The following is a 17,278-nucleotide window of genomic DNA, read 5'->3' on the forward strand; positions in this document are numbered from 1 at the left end:
ATGATTTACAAACAAACTTTGAGTTTAGAAAGCTACCAGTGTGAAGTGTTTAAAAATGAACATACTGCACATCCAAAGGTGACTAGGGCCCCAATTCTGAGAGATTACAAATTGCAAAGGGTAAAACATCACAGTTGGAAGAAAAACTACTTTTAGAGATGTGATAGCAGAGATACACTGTTGAATACACCATCCTTTCAGTCAATTTCTCTTCTCGCACAAGGGTGGAAAAAAAAAAAAATCTATTTTCTTTCTAGAACAGAGTCTTCTCTCATGACTGCACCTCTATAGGATGCCAGAATATTGTATCTAGGGCAGAAAATCTAAGCACCATCTTTCTCTAGGAAATGGTTCAAGTGAAGTTACAATAGAAACATATTAATCATAAATAAATAGATCAAGTCTACTAATTAAAATGAGAGGCAGGCTACACCATTACAAAGTAGTACAGATTTACAATTCAGGAAGATTAAAAAGTAGTGATTATCCTAAACTGCTCCCCACACATAAATAGGTATAACTCCATTCACTGTGGTTTCTCCCATCTCTTCACTGTAACTGGTTCAGCTTCTCTTTTCTCACCCATTATTTGTTCACATAAATTTTAGTTTCAACATTGACTGCTCAGTCTGAAATCTTTTTATGGCCAAGGCCCCATTGAAGACACTTTAGTTATTTCCACATCTGTATTCCCCACTACTCAAATATCATCACTATTCCACTTAAGGGTTTTCTTAATAGGATTTTAGGTAGAGTAAGAACAGGTTAATTTGTTGACAGGACAGAAAATAATCAGGAAGAGAGAAAAACAGGAAGTAAAAGGGCAAACAAGAAGAAAAGTTCCTGCAAAGGAAGTTCTCATTCTCGTAGCAGCCTCGGAAAAGCTGAGCATTTCTTAGGACTAGAAATAAAGGCAATGGTCATGCTGATCAGCCAGGATTACATAGCTTACATGTTTGCCTTTGGCCAAATTAGGAGAAAGGACATGACCCTACACAAAAAGATTATCTGCACAGTGTCCCTCAGTGCAGGGCAGCAGAATCTATTCCAACACTCACCTACCTACATATTCAGCAATAAGAATTCACGGCTTTCACAGTCCAGAACAAAGGTTCATTTCTATTCAGATGCTGCTTTAGGCTAAACACGTGAAATAGCTACCTCATGGCCAAAGATACGGCATTGCCCATTTTGCGGGTTAACAAGCAATTATTTTGCTTAAGCAGCATTCTGCAACAGATACGAAAGTGTTTCCAATTTTAAACAGTTACAATCAAGTAGAAGCATAATCTGAATGAACTATATTGCCTTCACTTCAAAGAAAATCCTATCAACTGACTTTATTTGATGTAATAGGCAATCATGATTAAAAAAAAACAAAACAAAACAGAAAAAAGACCTGTGTGAATTTGCTATCGTGGAATGGAAAAATATATTTTGGATGTTGGTGTACTTACTGTTTGGTGGGGGGTCCACAGTAATAATAGTGTATCCACTATGAATATTTTTTTAGAACGTAGGAGACCCAATGCTCTCCTAAGGCTATACGCAGACCTCAGCTTACATTCCCCCAGTTTGAGATGATTCCTTCAGCTATTACACAGTTCTGATGAATTACATCCATGTGCTGTGTAAGACCTGGTCTTACATACGTGTCCACCCATTACACATCGCTCTGCACAGCTAAGCCACTCGGAGGGGTCAGAGCCGCCTCAGTGCAAAAACAGTTCTGCTCCTCTGCATCCAGCTTCAGTTTCAAGATCAGTGTGGAAATTTCCCCTCAAACTTCATTTTTTGCTTACTATACTAGGCAGAGTTTCAGATACAAAAATGTTATCATACATTAAGAGTCATCTGCTACAGATTCAACTGTCGAAAGCAACAAAAAAGCAGTTCTTCAGTGGTTCCCCCATTTCCGACTGAGATTTGCAGATAACATTCAAGTGTACTAACATTGATAAACACAGCTTACTTGTAAATGCTTCTGATTGTAAATCACTAAAATCATCACTTCGCTATTGTGAAATACAACATCTAGTTCACTTTTTAGCACAGCATCAGAAGACTTGCACACCTTCTTTGTTTCCCAAATCTGTTAAAGAACACAGTATTTCATTAGTTGTGTTAAAGAACAAGATACAAAACTTCCTGAGTAAAAGTACCTGTAAACCAAAAGTCTTAAACTTGCAAATCACACTGATTTTTTTAAATAAAATTATGCTTCTGCTATTTCTATTTACTAGGGAAGGTTGTGCAATTGCTATAGCTATTTGCTAGTTGAAACAGAACCAGTTTTTTCCAGGCCGACTGGCAGGCTCCCCCGTGTTTAGTCTCACAGCTATAAAATCCACAGTTTTCTCATTCGACGAGTGTTAAAATTCAATTACAAAAAATACCAAAAGCAGATTTCTATATTTCAACTGCTTTCAAAATTCCAAGAATATAAGTTATTAACTTGTGAGAAAAAGAAAGATAACTTTGGTAAACTATAGTAGTACTTTCACAGATTTTAATGAGGCATTGCAATTATAGATCTATCCTAAATATTAACATGCAAATACATCTAACAATGACGGTAATATCAAGTCTGCTAGGATACTCAAAAAACTTCACAATTCCTGACTCAGATAAAACAAAACAAAAAAAAAAGTTAAAATTACTCTTGAACAGCCACTGAACTTAAATCAGATAGAAATACAGTAAATTTAGATATACAGACTAAATTTACTCCTAAATAATTTCTAATGTATTCTAAATGTATTTCTAAATAATTTTATGACAAATATTTAAATTTATATTGGCTATAAACTTACATAAATACTAAGTATGTATCATATATAAACATATATGATGTGATTTTATAAACAATTCCTTACATGCATAATAATATATACAAAAATTCATGTTTTTCAAAAAAGAAAGATGTCATCTTACACGTATTGTCTGGTCATCAGATGATGTCAGAAATAAAGATCCATCTGGCGAAAATGTCACACAGTGAACCCAGCTCATGTGTCCCCTGCAATACGCTACTTTTGATGAAGTTTTAATATTCCATAACTACAAAAAAATATGAAAGAAGAAATCAAATGGATTTAGATTGCACTTACAGGGAAAACAGTGTAAAACAGGTAGTATACTTCATCACTATTTCTTCTAGTATTTTCTTACTTATTCTGAAATCAGATGTAACAAGAATTGTGCCTGCTTATCACATTTTGATGGTCAGTGCAATTGAATCAGCAGCCTCTTTGACTACTGTAATTTTAAAAGATGAAGGGAAAGAAAAGAGAAAAAAAAATAAATCACTCACAGTATTTTAAAAAACCCAAACAAGTAGATTGCAAAAACAAAACCAAATAACCCCAAACAACCACCAAAAAAACCCAACCCCCAGAACTGATACTTGTACAGGCTTACTCTAGCTGCTAGTCCCAAAGTCACTCTGGCTGTTTTATTCCTTTTAGTGAGTTGCCACATTCTGTAGCAGCATATAGGAGAGGAGTTTTTGTCTGAGTTAAGCAATGGGAAGGCCTATACTCCTGAGAGTGACAGCAGTAACTTTAAAGAAATTTAGTAGCCTAGTCTTTTTATGTAAATGTGAGTTCTGTTGTCCAAAACTAACATAAAACTTTAACATGTTATTTCCCAATTGATATGTTACATTTCAGAAGCAAATGAAGATTAAAAAGAACGAAGCATATTGAAAGCCTGCTAAAATAGCTATATTTGCTTTACCTCTGCCTACAAGAAACTATTCAGACAAATGTAACATTTTGTATTACAAATAGCCTTTCCTGGTATACTATAGTAAAGAATCACTCACCTCAACAGAACAGTGGGACAAAGCAACTGCTACTAACTCATCACGCGGACAGAAGTCACAGTATTGGATCGTACTGTGATGACTTACGATGACTTCCGTTAACAAATCACAGGTTTTAACATCAAAAAGCTGTGAACATGTAATTACAATAGTTAGCACCCAGCCTGTATGACTTCAATATAGACAAATAGCTTATATCCTCAACAGCATACATTCTTGAATTTAGAAGGTATTTCTCACAAGTCAGCAAGTTTGTTGCCCAGATATTTTTCTTTTACACACACTTGAAATGACGCACCTTATATCTGAAACATCTTAATGGCCTAGAATTTTATCTTTAATCGTAACTTCTAACTAGATGATCTTTAAGGTCCCTTCCAACCCAAACCATTCTACGATTCTACATTACATCAAGAAAGTTTTTAAATTGAGACACTTACCAAAAGCTTATTTTTGGCTACCACCAAAATCATGTCACCGTTACTGGACCAAGAGCAACATTTTACTAAAACCTCCACATCATCTGGTTGCTCATCTGCATTTCTGAAGAAATCTTTTATCTCAATACTTTTCAGTTCATTTGCTGAGCGTGCTTCCCAAAGCTGTAATAAAAAGAAAATACACAAAAACTCTTTTTACTGATGTGGATACAGAGTACAACAGGGGAGAGCTAACTCCCAATCACTCTAGGGAAGAAGGGAGGTAGGGGTAGAACACAAAGAAAACCTTTGCTACTTTCCCTGGTCAAGAAATAGCTACAACTCTATCTCTTAACAAAAGAATAAAAATAGTATCTGCTCTGCAACTCCATTAAAAGTCCACTCACCATGAGAAATCTGGTACACATCTAACTTTGAGCCCTAATTTCATTGAGGCATCTGCCAAAAACCTACTGAATATTTCTGCTCCCTCCACCACAATTTTCCTTCTGAACAACATCAGCTACAGTAACCCTTCTATCCTGATTAGCAACTCTACAGAAAGATAACAGTGTTAAGAACTGCAATTCTAAAATAGCATTGTTCTGTTGCAAAGGCAATAAAAAGAATACTTACATTCTGAGGAAAACCAAAACATAAACCTCTCAATTCTCTTCTACTGCATACATGACAAATAGCACATAGGAATTGCTTTTAACTTTTATGTTTACTGATATTCATTTTCAGAGATGACAGAACTTTCAATTAATCTAAAAATTTATTACTTTTTCTTTTTTTAAACAAGTTTCACTCCCCTCCCCCCAAGTTTTACTGAAGTACATTAGTGGGGGGAAAAAAAAACAACATGGCGAAAAGTAAAGTATTAAAAATGAGGCTAGCTAGGTTTTATTTACAACTACAGGCACCCAACTTTTTTCCCCTGGTACAGGACAAGTCATTTCAAAACACTGCATTAAAAACTGAAACAATAATCAACTGTTTCTGGAATTAATTAATTCAAACTGGCCATGCAGACACAAAGTTTTCTTACACATATTTTGCATTTTATAAAAAAAAAAAAATCCATCACCAAAACAGTTGATTTAAGAACACGCTGTTTACCTTTACTGTTCCATCTGTTGAGCAGCTGGCAACATATTCATCATCTGGTGAAAATCTACAGTGATTGACAGAATTTACATGACCCATCATCGTATTTCTACAATACCTTTTGTTCAAATCCCAAAGCTGCATGAGAAATAAACACATAAATATCATCATATTCATGAATTATTCAAAGAGTAATTGTTTGTGTTCTTCTCAAAATCATGCACTGGCAATCAAAACCTCAGGGGTTTTGTTTGTTTGTGTGGGTTTTGTTTGTTGTTGGGTTGGGGGGGTGGAGTGGGGGTGGGGGCAGGGGGTGGGGGCAGGGGGTGGAGCTATTTCTTAGTTTTACCCATGTGCTCATGGACTTGATGCTACAGTCCAGGCTACCCCACAATTTACCTCCATCTGCTAACATGCATGAAAATTATTACCATCAGAATTACATTGAACTAGATAAATTTCTGCACAGTGCAGACAAGGCCCTTGAACAGCACAAGGTTACTGAAAGTTTCCTCAGACTGAGGAAGAAGCTTCCTCTTGCCTCTTCCCCTTTCACCTTTGAGGTTGAGAATTATGTAGCTTACATGTAATAACAAAAATCAAATCAAATCTCTCGGGTTAGTCTTGGACAGTCCCAATATGATCCTTGCCACATCAACACTAACAAAGTTAAAAGAACATTCCATATGTTTTTTTTTGTTTAGGGCTCCTCCTCCCCACCCCTCTCACACACACTATTATCCAAGCCCATAGCTCACATTTCCTTTCTCTGTTTCCAAATGTCTTCCCTTTCTCCTACATAAGAAAAAAAATAATCATGCATTTGACTGTTCAAGTGAGAGCTCCACACAAGAATGGTCATTTGTACAGTGTTCTCAAAAAAAAAAAAAAAAAAGAAAAATCAGGCCCTTTTGACTATTGTGCATATGTCGGTTCTGTTATTCATTACACATTAAAGTGTCAAACACTGTCTAAAATCTTAACCACATTTACAGTACAAAAATTGTAATTTTCAACAAGTCCCTTCTAAATCTACCTGTTCCAAGATGTCAGTCTCAGGCAGCAAATGCATCTCCTGAGACATCCAGGCCAGCATGAAAGCCTCTTTCCACCTTGACATCAGACCATGACTGGTGTTTTACCTCCAGTTTACACAAGCACAAGCTCTTGCAAGAACTTTTCAGATAAGACTTCACATTACAATTAAAACACCTCACATCCTGCTAGCTACAGCTGGAAGAGACAGCTGTCCCTCCCACTAACAGTCTCACTCCTTGCTCTTTACTCCCAACAGTCTCCTTGCACTGGCACTGGGCGAAACTGAGCCACTACAGGAAACTAAACAAGCAGAAAACCAATCCCACCAGAGGAGTTTGCCGAGTTGGCTCCTTGGACCATACCGTTGCAGAATACGATCAGCACACGCACTGCAACAAAGGCAAGAATATACAGCCAGGGCAGTAGGACCATCACCTTTCAGTGCCAGTTAACTATGTGATTTGCTTAGTTGTACTGTGAAATTGCACTCTTACTTGCCACAGCGTAGGTCTTACTTGATTCTTCTGTTTTCCCCCTTCCCTCAGATGCAGACTGCAGTTGCCTGGTTTCTGCTCTTTCTGTGTACACATACTGCCTCCCAATCTGAATCGTGCCATCTCATTAACCTGACAAAACTTTTGCTTTGATTACTGTTATTTTGTTGGCTTCCACCTCCATTTCTATACTATGCCCAATCAATTTAATCAAAAATGTACCTGCCACACTTCCATAATGCTTTTTTTTTAAAAAAAAAAAAACAAAAAAAACCTTTCAGCATACAGAGTTTTTTTACATTATTGTTTTCGATCCTAAATTTCTGCCTTCATTTTTCTTATGCTGTTTTTAACCAGGTATTTCAGCTCTCATAGTCTCCCATTCCCATCCCACCCTGTAAAAGTCTTGCTTCACCTTCATGCCCTATCAACAGAGAACTTGCCCATTCTCCTTCTGTTCTGCCTTGTTGACATCCAATTACGGAGCTGTAGTCAGTACTCTTAATCCGTTACCATCTCTCTTCTACCCAGCTCATTAAAAACACCCTTAAATTTTAGTGTTTAAATATAATTATACATCAATAATTATCCTGTTATGATAAGCAGTATGAGAATAATCTTAACCTTTTCCACTTACTTTGATGAAAGTGTCATTTGAGCAGGTGGCTAAAAGATACTGACCACTTCTGTTATTGAACTGGCAGCAGTTGACCTGCTCTGAGTGTTCTTCATATACACACTTACACTGGCCTGTTCTTGAATTCCAGATCTGGACAGAATTAAAGGATGAAAAAAGACTTTTTAAAATATATTTAAGTACTTAAAAAAAAAAAAAAGATCTGTAAACTATGTTGAAATACAGATGAAGCCCTAGAACATTCTTAATAACACCTCAAAAATGTTTTGAAGATGAAGGGAAAGCATATATATTTACAATTAGAAATAAGAAGTTGTAAGGGGAAAGGTTATAATTCAGATTGGAATCTGACAAATACTAGAATTTCACCAAGGTTTTGCTACAATACTGAGGAATTTAAAATTCCACATAATTCACATGTAACAGGAAAAAAAATTTAAAAGATAGATTATGGATACATTTGTCTCATGTTATGGATAGGTTTAGACTTTATGTTCTACTTACAAAAAAAATCATCTGATAATACAAGTAAAAATTGGTGGTAATTCTGTAAGTATAATGTTAACATTAAGCATCTTTTACATTATGTAACAAGTGGGGCTTTTCTGTTTGTGTGTTAAGTAGTGAATTATCCACATAAGATTTAAGACAGTTAAAAAAAAAACTTTAGTCTTAATCTGCTCTGCCCCAGTTGGTTAAAACTGAAATTAGAACTGTTAATTTGAAAAAAAAAAAATTATCTGCTTTCAATTTTCTCACCTTCACTTTTTTATCAGCTGAACAAGTTGCTACAAATTCACCATCTGCAGAGAAAGCGCAACAGAGTATTTCATCATCATGGGCACTTATCTCCAGGAGTCTCTCACCACTTTCAGCTTTGAACACCTAAAACAAAGAATAAAATCTTATAACTCACATTAAATTTTAAAACAGAAATATAAAGGGTTTTTTTCTCTCAAACAGCTCTATATAAGCTCTTCATAAAAATGTTTGTCTTTTGAAAGTATTTATAATTTCAGGGAAATTAACATGATTTTTTAAATATTTAATTTGAGCTTCAATTTTGTAAGGATGATAGAAACTGTTAGGGAGAAACAGTGAAAATTGGTTTTAAAAAAAAATATTTCTGTAGGCAATGTGTGTTTCATTAATAACTTTTTCTATCCTCACTCTTTAAGCCTAAATCTATGTTCTTTCTCCGTATTTTTTAATAGTAACTGCAAAATGCTGTATCTATTAACAAACTGTAAACTATTCTTAAAACTACAAACTCCAGGTTTATTTATTTAATGTATATTATATTTTTACATATATTATACGCTTCTGTGCAAAGTAAGAATTTCAGCAGCAAAGAGTGTCACAGATTAATAAATTTTCCAGAATTCTGGGATTTAACTTCACAATGGGGGGGGTGGGGTGGGGGGGTGGAAGGGGGGCACGTTGGCAATCAGGTCTCCCTTTCCTCCTTAGGTTACATATTCTTAATTATTAAAACAAATCACAAGGCGACCTTTACAGAAGTGTTCAGGATACTACAGTTGTAAAGCCTATTTTTTCCTTTACTTTTGCATTGAATGGGAACATCAATGACAGTGAAGTATTTGGTATTTGTTCAAATAAGAACACAAATACTGAAGTAACAGGAAATGTACATTTACAGTAAATTCTGCAGAATATCTGTTCTTAATCTAGCGATAATTATTTTTTTTATTTTACAGAAACAGTAGAAGTAGCCGTGAAAACTGCAAAACTTAGGCCACTGTTAGAAAAAACATGAATAAGTTCAAAGTTAAACAATGAAAAAAGGTTTACTGTTAATTTTCCTATTACTTTTTTAACAAAAGTTTAGTTTAAACACAATCGCAATCCACAGATTTTATTTTTTTGGGTAGAAAATGAAGAAAAAATAAGCAATCTGCAGCGTCAATAATGAGGCCGTTAAGTACAGAAGCCCAGCACAGTAACTTCAGCACAGCATAAAACGAGAACATCCACCAAGCATCTCTGTAAGTGGATGCTGTAATCATAATATTGTAGGAGCCAGCAAATAAAATAAACAAACACAATAACAACACCGTAAGTAGCCAAATGAACAGCAACTAAGCACCGCTATATATTATTACTTTAGTACTCAACTTATCAAGCATCCAAACAATACCAAAGGCTTGCAGAAAAGTAGTTCTTTTCTCTTACCTTTGGCTGTCTGGTTTATGGATACTTTACCAGGTTACTGGCTGGCTGATTGCTAGTTTTCTTGAGAGCTGGCTGGCTCCCCTCCAGGCAGACTGCTGGCAAATTTGATTAGTCACTTTCCTCTCTGTCTCCCCTAATACACTTTCCTAAGCACTTTGGGCCCATTTCCCATCTAATACTGTCCTCAACTTCAGGGCTTCATTCTTCTCCCAAGACTTATTTCTTTTGCATAATACAATTTACTAATTAAGGACCAAAGTAGCACAATGTCCATTACCATCCCATGGAAATAGCAAAAGCTATAACTAAAATGTCTTACTGTTTCTCAGTTCTGTAGAAAGTCTGCTGTGACTGGAAATAACATTTCTGTAAGCAAGTATGAAATACGCTGGGGTGCATTACTTAGGCTGTGAGCTTTTCCATATCATTAAAAGGCATCCATGTTCACATATTACACTGGTGAGGGTACAAACCCTAAAATCACAGTTTGGCTTTTGAACTAGAACACTTACTATTCTAAACATGCAACTTGACATTTGTATAATAATACATCCTTCTCAATCATTTCTCTCCAACATGTTCCAGATCCCTAATACTTCCACATCACAGCAAAAGAAAAGTGACAGGACTGTTAACAAATGTTACCAAAATAGCACACAGCATCTCTTTTCACTTATGCAAAGGCACCTTACCTGAAGTGTTTTATCAGCTCCACATGATGCTACTCTTTGTCTATCCTTAGAAAAGCAGGCATGGTAAACTGCATCTCTGTGTGGACGAACTACCAGACGGTAGAGGTTTTTCAAGGATTTTTTATTTCTATAGGGCAAGACAGTTGATTTTAGATGAGCAGGATTTTCTAGTGCCTTTTTATTATCCAAAACCCTCTATAAAAAGATAACACTTTTTCACACATCTTGAGCAGCAACCTCTATAACAAACCAATCAACCAATGCACTATACCTTACCTCTCAGCCTTTACACTGAAGGAATAAGGGAAACACAAATTTCAACATTCACTCAGAGTTTTTATTGCTCTCCTATATACAGCTTAGAGATCAAGAAAGGTAATACATGCATGAAAAATTAACATGATACTTTATGGGCACAGCTGTTGCACTGCAGGACACAGCCTTCCTAATGACATTTTTATGATCTGATATGCACTATTTCCAAATATTAATGCCTTCCTTTTCAGATTCCTTGCAGACCCCTTTTCAAGCTTACTCAAAAACATTTGTAAATTTGTTTAGATTTTAGTCAATTTACTTAATTTTCACAACAATGACCCATCACTGCATTTCAATCAGAGACTAAGTGCAGAATCTAGCACACCTTAGATGACTCTTACCTCACTTCAACAAAAACTTAGAATTAGTAGGAATCATAATCATCCGGTTTACCCAGATCTTAATACAGAAAGCTGTCACTGTAATAAGATGATTTTTGGTGATTAATAGACTGTGATGATTAATTTTTTTATCTAGAGTCAAAACAAATCCATGTACTTCAAGTTTTTATTGTTACCAATTTCAGTCTTCTGGCTTAGCATTTAAATAATGGGTAAAACACCTCAAACAGAACAGCTGCACTTCAGAATGAAAGCAATTCTTCACTGCAAAATAGTGACTCATCTAAGCCAAGATTTTTCTTTTTTTGCATATTTTAATAAAGCTAAAATTACACTGCTCTCTTGACCAGCATTCACCTACATATTCTACAAACTATTCTTAGAATGTTTCCCTAGGATAGGGGGCAACCACATCTGTCTCTGTTCTGTTGATTACAGTCATGTTCTTCAGCATGTCTCTCGCATCCAAGGTGAAAGCCCTGAACTACCTGGAGATTGACTCTTCTGAATTGTGCAACTTCCAAGCGTGTTTGTTAGAATTCTGTTAGCTATGCAAAAGTGAAATAGCCAAATATTCAAAGAGAAGACATGAATTCAAGTGTGCCTGGATTAACCTGCCTGGTTATTACCATAATTACCTGACCTAGAGTCATTCTGATTTTTAACCACCAAGTACTGCACATATGAGAACAGAAACATCAAACAGAAGAATCCAACAGACACAGTTACATGGTCAGATAATGGCTGGACTATGCTGGAAAAATATTTAGATATATATACTTTTTCCTTAAACAACTTTGAAAAATACAAAAACAGCAAAAAATTATTTAAATACGAGAAATTTCAAGACTGGGTAGAGATTACAAAGCCTTTTCCCATCTCGCTGCTTTCAAAAACTTTGCAAGGTAACACAAATGCTCTCCTTTTTAAAAGTATACTAGAACACCTAAAAACATACTGTAATGTACCCAACACTTGCACTACAGTTGTAACTTTAAAAGAAAAAACAACCACCAAACTTATTCAGAGAAGTTTCAAAGTATCTTACTTTCATATTGGTATAATTATTTAAAAGGAACAGTCACTGAGTACAAAAGTAAATATATTTCTCTATTTATTTCTATGTAATTATTACTGATTTGTGGCCTTACATATCAAGAGTTCCCCTCCTCCCACAATTTCTTGAAAATTATTTCACTTTCTTTTCCCAGAAAAAAAACCCACAGCAGTTCTTAAAAAGGTCCTTATACTAAACATATGTTGGATTCAGTTGTACATTAAATTATGTTCTTGGATCAAGGGATAAGCATATCGTAGATGGAGTGCAGCTACTTACATCCATTCCAAATAAAATGCTCCTGTTTCTCTCTGAGCATGTTGCTTGGCTTGTTGATACACCTCTGATGTCTCTGGTTGGCAAAGACCCAGTTGTATAATGTCAGGAAATGGTTGCCGTCCAAGAAGGTGCCCATTTAAAGACAGAAATTCCTGGAAGTTCTCACGTACTGTGCTATTCTATGTACAGAGCAGATAATATTTGATAACATAGAAAGTGGATTTATTTCCTAAGCGCCCTTTGCTTTTTAAATTTTCTATACAGCTAATATTCTTACAGAAGCATTTGTTCTATTTTTCTATTTAGTTCTATTAGCAAGTACATAGGATAGACTGAAATATTTCATTATCCTATGCAGGAAAGCATATTATCCTTATTTTTCAAATAAAGGATACTGGCAACAGTGATTTACTCAACAAGCAGTCAGTGCAAAATATCAGAAAAACTATTCCAAGTGACCAACAAAATTCTACTTCTCCTCAAAAGCAGGGTACCATATGTACCCACCATGAGTTATTGTTGTTCACCTTAGTTAATTGAGTTCCATGGTCAATTACTTGAGCACTAACTGAAATTACAACTAAAACAGAAAAACTAAGTTTTCTTCATTTTTCTCTTCCCCAAGTTAAAGTTTAACTTAGTACTGTTTTTATGTTTCAGTTTTTAAGCTTTCTATATAATCTCATATATGCACACCTCCAACAAAATGCAATTAGACATGGAAAAATATATTTGGAACAGACTGATCATTTACCTTTTAGTATCATACCTTTTGATCCAGGATTGAACTATATTCTACATATTCATGAATCAGATGAGCAGGCCCTAGCAATTCTGTTTTAGCTTTAATCCAATCTAGAGAGAACATAAGATCATGGAGTTCCTGCAAGAAATACAAATTTAAGTTCAAAGCATGAGTTCCACAACAGAATCTACTTAAGGGAAAAAAGAAAAGCGCAGAAAATTCATTAGGTATTTAATATGCTTCAGTAAAATTGTCCCTAGTTAAAAACTTTGCCAATTTCCTGTTTCCTGCATCTTACTCGATCAGGTATAAAAATTCTGGGTATAGGAGGCTAAGCCTGTTTTAATAGAGAGAACTGCTCTTTGATACAGCTAGTCAGAGAAGGGATAGGGGTACAAAGCAAGTCTTGACTTTTGTAGCACGCACAACCTGGTTTAAGATACAACCCTGAAAAAGCTTCTTCTAGTCCAATCTGGCAAAAATCACTCTGCTAACAGTGATCTGTTGCTCTTCCTAACAGATGCTGAATTCGAATGAAAGTAAAAAATCTGTTTTAGTTGCATTTAACTTAAAAAACGAGAAAGCTGCTTAAAAGGCAATCAGAAACTGCAAACAGAATACACTATTTCAGTTAGAAGGGACCTACAATGATCATCTAGTCCAACTACCTGACCACTTCAGGGCTGACCAAAAGTTATAGCAGGTTATTAAGGGCCTAAATGCCTCAAACACTGTCAGGCTTGGGGCATCGACCACCTCTCTAGGAAGAGGGCCTGTTCCAGTGTTTGACCACCCTCTCAGTAAAGAAATGCTTCCTAATACCAAGTCTGAACCTCCCCTGACGCAGCTTTGAACTATTCTAACACGTCCTGCCACTGGATTCGAGGGAGAAGAGATCAGCACCTCCCTCTCCACTTCCCCTCCTCAGGAAGCTGTAGAGAGCAATGAGGTTGCCCCTCAGCCTGCTTTTCTCCAAACTAGGCATACCCAAACTCCTTAACAGCTCCTCATAGGACATGCCTTCCAGTCCTTTCACCAGCTTTGTTGCCCTGTTCTGGATGCATTCAAGGACCTTCACATGCCTCTGAAATTGTGGGGCCCAGAACTGCCCACAGTACTCAAGGTGAGGCTGCACCAACACTGAGTAAAATGGGATAATCACTTCTGTTGACCAGTTGGTTAAGCGATGCACCCCAGGATGCGGTTTGCCCTCCTGGCTGCCAAGGCACGCTGCTGACTCATACTGAGCCTGCTGTCGGCCAGCACCCCCAGATCCCTTTCTGCAGGGCTGCTCTCCAGCCACTCCTCTCCCAATATCTACTTGTGCCCAGCATTACTCCATCCCAGGTGCAGAATACGGCATTTGGACTTGTTAGATTTCACTCCAGTCTACCTAGATCCCTCTGCAAGGCCTCTTGTCCCTCAAGAGAGGTGACAGCACTAAACTGGGAGTTTGGTATCATCATCAAACTTGCTAATGGTGCATTCAATTCAAGCACCCAGATCTTTGATAAGTATATTGAACAGGACTGGCCCCAGAATTGAACCCTTAGGAGCACCACTGGTGACCGGTCACCAGCCAGATGTAGCCCCATTTGCTACAACCCTTTTTGAGCCCTGTTGTTCAGCCAGTTCTTGACCCAGTGCACCATGAACCTGACAACTTGTCCAGAAGGATGCTGAGAGGGACAGTATCTAAAGCCTTACTAAAATCCAGAAAAACTACATCCACCGCCTGCCCTCGTCCTCTAGGTGAGTAGAAGTATAGAAGGATATCAGGACTTTCCCTTTGTGAACCCCTGTTGAGTGTGCTTGATGACTGCCTTATTCTTTAAATGCCTTTCAACAGTACCCAGTATAATCTCCATAATTTTTCCAGGATCTGCGGTTAGACTACCAGGTCTGTAGTTCTCTGCATCTTCCTGCATGCCTATTTTGTAGACTGGAATAACGCTGGCTGGCTTCCAGTCAGCAGGGACCTCCCCAGACCGTTGGTAGATGGCTGAGGGGGGTCCTGCCATAACAACCGCTGGCTCCTTCAGTACTCTGGGATGAATCCCATCAGGCCCCATGGACTTGTGAACATTCAGCTGATACAGCTGGTCGCTTACAACTTCCGTGACTACAAATGGAAAGTCACTGTTCCCCCACTCATGGTCCTTTGACTCAGGTGACTGAGCAGCCCAAGGGCTGTCAGTGTTATTAAAGACAGAGGCAAAAAAAGCATTGTATGCCTTCACTTTTTCTTCATCCCTATTAGTCAAGATGGCCATCTTCAAAAAGCATCGGTCCAATGTTTTCTGTAGACCTCCTCTTGCTATTAAATACTTTTAAAAGCCCACCTTGTGAAACAAACATACTTGCTAGCATCAAAAAAACCTGCTTAGAGATGACACTGCTCAGGGTCAAAGTATATTCCAATTTAAAATCAGTAAATAGTGCATGGATTAAAAGGTTATCATGGTTAAACAAAGAAAAATAATACCTCCCATCTTTATTAGCCTTCCAACAAATAGAAATTATGCCTAAATAATGACAAATAAGTAATATAAAGAGTGTAAACTCCAGGAAGGTACAGTCATAATGAGACAGGCTAAAGAACTCTGAGAAGTTAATTCTACAAAATGTAGAAAGGCTAATAATAAAAACAGTTTTCTAATACATGGAAATTAAAGAAACCGAGATCATAGAATCATAGAATCGTTAAGGTTGGAAAAGACCCTTAAGATCGAGTCCAACCACTAACCTATCACTGCCGAGTCTACCACTAAACCATATCCTCAAGCACCACATCTACCCTACTTTTAAATAATGAAATATGATCCAAAAAACTAGGTTTGTAGCCCACATTAATTATGAAGGTTCCTATAAGTACACAAAGTGTATTTTGTATGATAAGTCAGATGAACCACCCCAAATGAGGTTCAAGTGAAAAGATTTGGGTACCTGTGAAATAAAGCTATTAGCAACCAGGACTAAATGCAAGAATTCTAAAGACATTCAAGTGAAATTACTTAACTATTAATCTTGCTGCATTTGTGTCTTATACTAGTTCAGTATGTAAAGAACAGTAGGTGGCAAAAATGACAGCAATTTTTAAAGGTGCCAAGGCTATCCTGGGAACAAGACGTTTGCCCTGTCTAACTTTTGCTACATTTTTTTAATGGCTGTTGAAATCTAGTAATACAGACAATGAACTTTTACACATAAATCAGTATGACATAAGAGGAAAAAACTAATAAGACTTCTGTAGAAAAAGTAATCCAATCAAATTATCTGAAGAAACAATTTACTTGTATTATCACACAATAAAGCAAGCCTGGGTTTTCAAAAAAGTTTAGAGAAGATTTCTTATCAAAGCTTCTTGAAAAGGAAAAGAAAACCACAACCTATTATGATACAAAATAGGAAATTTTCTCAAGAACTGGTTGAAAAGACAAGACACAAGGGTAGAAATAAAGTAGTTTTCATAGCAGACAGTGATTATCAGCGGAGTCCCTAAAGGTAAATGCTCAACATAGAGTCCTATCTGCCCGAAGCCTGGAAGAAGAGAGGTTCAGGTGGGAAAAAGCCTGGGGGGAAAGGCAGGAATAAGGGTGGGTCAAGAAGGGAAACAGAGGACAGTAGTCAGAACTCACCTTCTGCATGTTGGCACCAGCCATGTGATACGCCAGAAAGTTATACCAGTACATGCAATCCTCTTGAGACGGAACAGGTGTATTAAGTTTGTAATATTTCTTGTACTGATTTACTATGTTTTTATGTAGCTCCTGCAATGTGAATCAAAACATACTTTCAGTTAATACTATACAAAAGTATGGACTGGTTTCAGTATTGAGGAATTATAGCTATTATTAATATTATATTGTATATAGAATTGAGGATTATTATTATTATTTTCTCAATCGTTATGTGTCATCAAATTAAATAAGAAAAGCTCACCTTCCAAAACTGTACACTTAACCTAATTTATTGCTTAAAACTTCTCCAGAAACATTCTCTGGATATTAAAAGACAGAAGAGGAAGCTGTTACCCTTCCTGCTTAGGTTGAGAACAGCTATCAAATCACTCTTCATATTATATGTGTGTAGCCAACAAAAAAAAAAGACTCTTACACATGTAGATCTG

General features: G+C 36.6%; 1 protein-coding gene across 4 annotated transcripts in view; it reads right to left on the reverse strand.

Moving 5' to 3' along the window:
* APAF1 (apoptotic peptidase activating factor 1) overlaps positions 1 to 17,278 on the reverse strand; it is a 39,003-nt gene that overhangs the window by 9,598 nt on the left and 12,127 nt on the right. The window contains exons 10-20 of one of the 4 annotated variants that reach the window (XM_075080311.1): positions 16,788 to 16,919; positions 13,174 to 13,287; positions 12,405 to 12,583; positions 10,410 to 10,536; positions 8,284 to 8,409; positions 7,525 to 7,656; positions 5,368 to 5,493; positions 4,267 to 4,428; positions 3,827 to 3,955; positions 2,935 to 3,060; positions 1,973 to 2,092 (exon numbers count right to left, since the gene is read on the reverse strand). In XM_075080311.1, the coding sequence (XP_074936412.1) occupies positions 1,973 to 2,092; positions 2,935 to 3,060; positions 3,827 to 3,955; positions 4,267 to 4,428; positions 5,368 to 5,493; positions 7,525 to 7,656; positions 8,284 to 8,409; positions 10,410 to 10,536; positions 12,405 to 12,583; positions 13,174 to 13,287; positions 16,788 to 16,919 (1,473 nt within the window). Of the gene's footprint in view, positions 1 to 1,972; positions 2,093 to 2,934; positions 3,061 to 3,826; positions 3,956 to 4,266; positions 4,429 to 5,367; positions 5,494 to 6,113; positions 6,151 to 7,524; positions 7,657 to 8,283; positions 8,410 to 9,674; positions 9,810 to 10,409; positions 10,537 to 12,404; positions 12,584 to 13,158; positions 13,288 to 16,787; positions 16,920 to 17,278 lie in introns of those variants that run through there. The other 3 variants (XR_012658309.1, XM_075080318.1, XM_075080326.1) reach the window with 3 other exon arrangements.

Source organism: Phalacrocorax aristotelis, chromosome 1 (assembly GCF_949628215.1).
Source record: "Phalacrocorax aristotelis chromosome 1, bGulAri2.1, whole genome shotgun sequence".
Classification (NCBI taxonomy): Eukaryota; Metazoa; Chordata; class Aves; order Suliformes; family Phalacrocoracidae; genus Phalacrocorax; species Phalacrocorax aristotelis.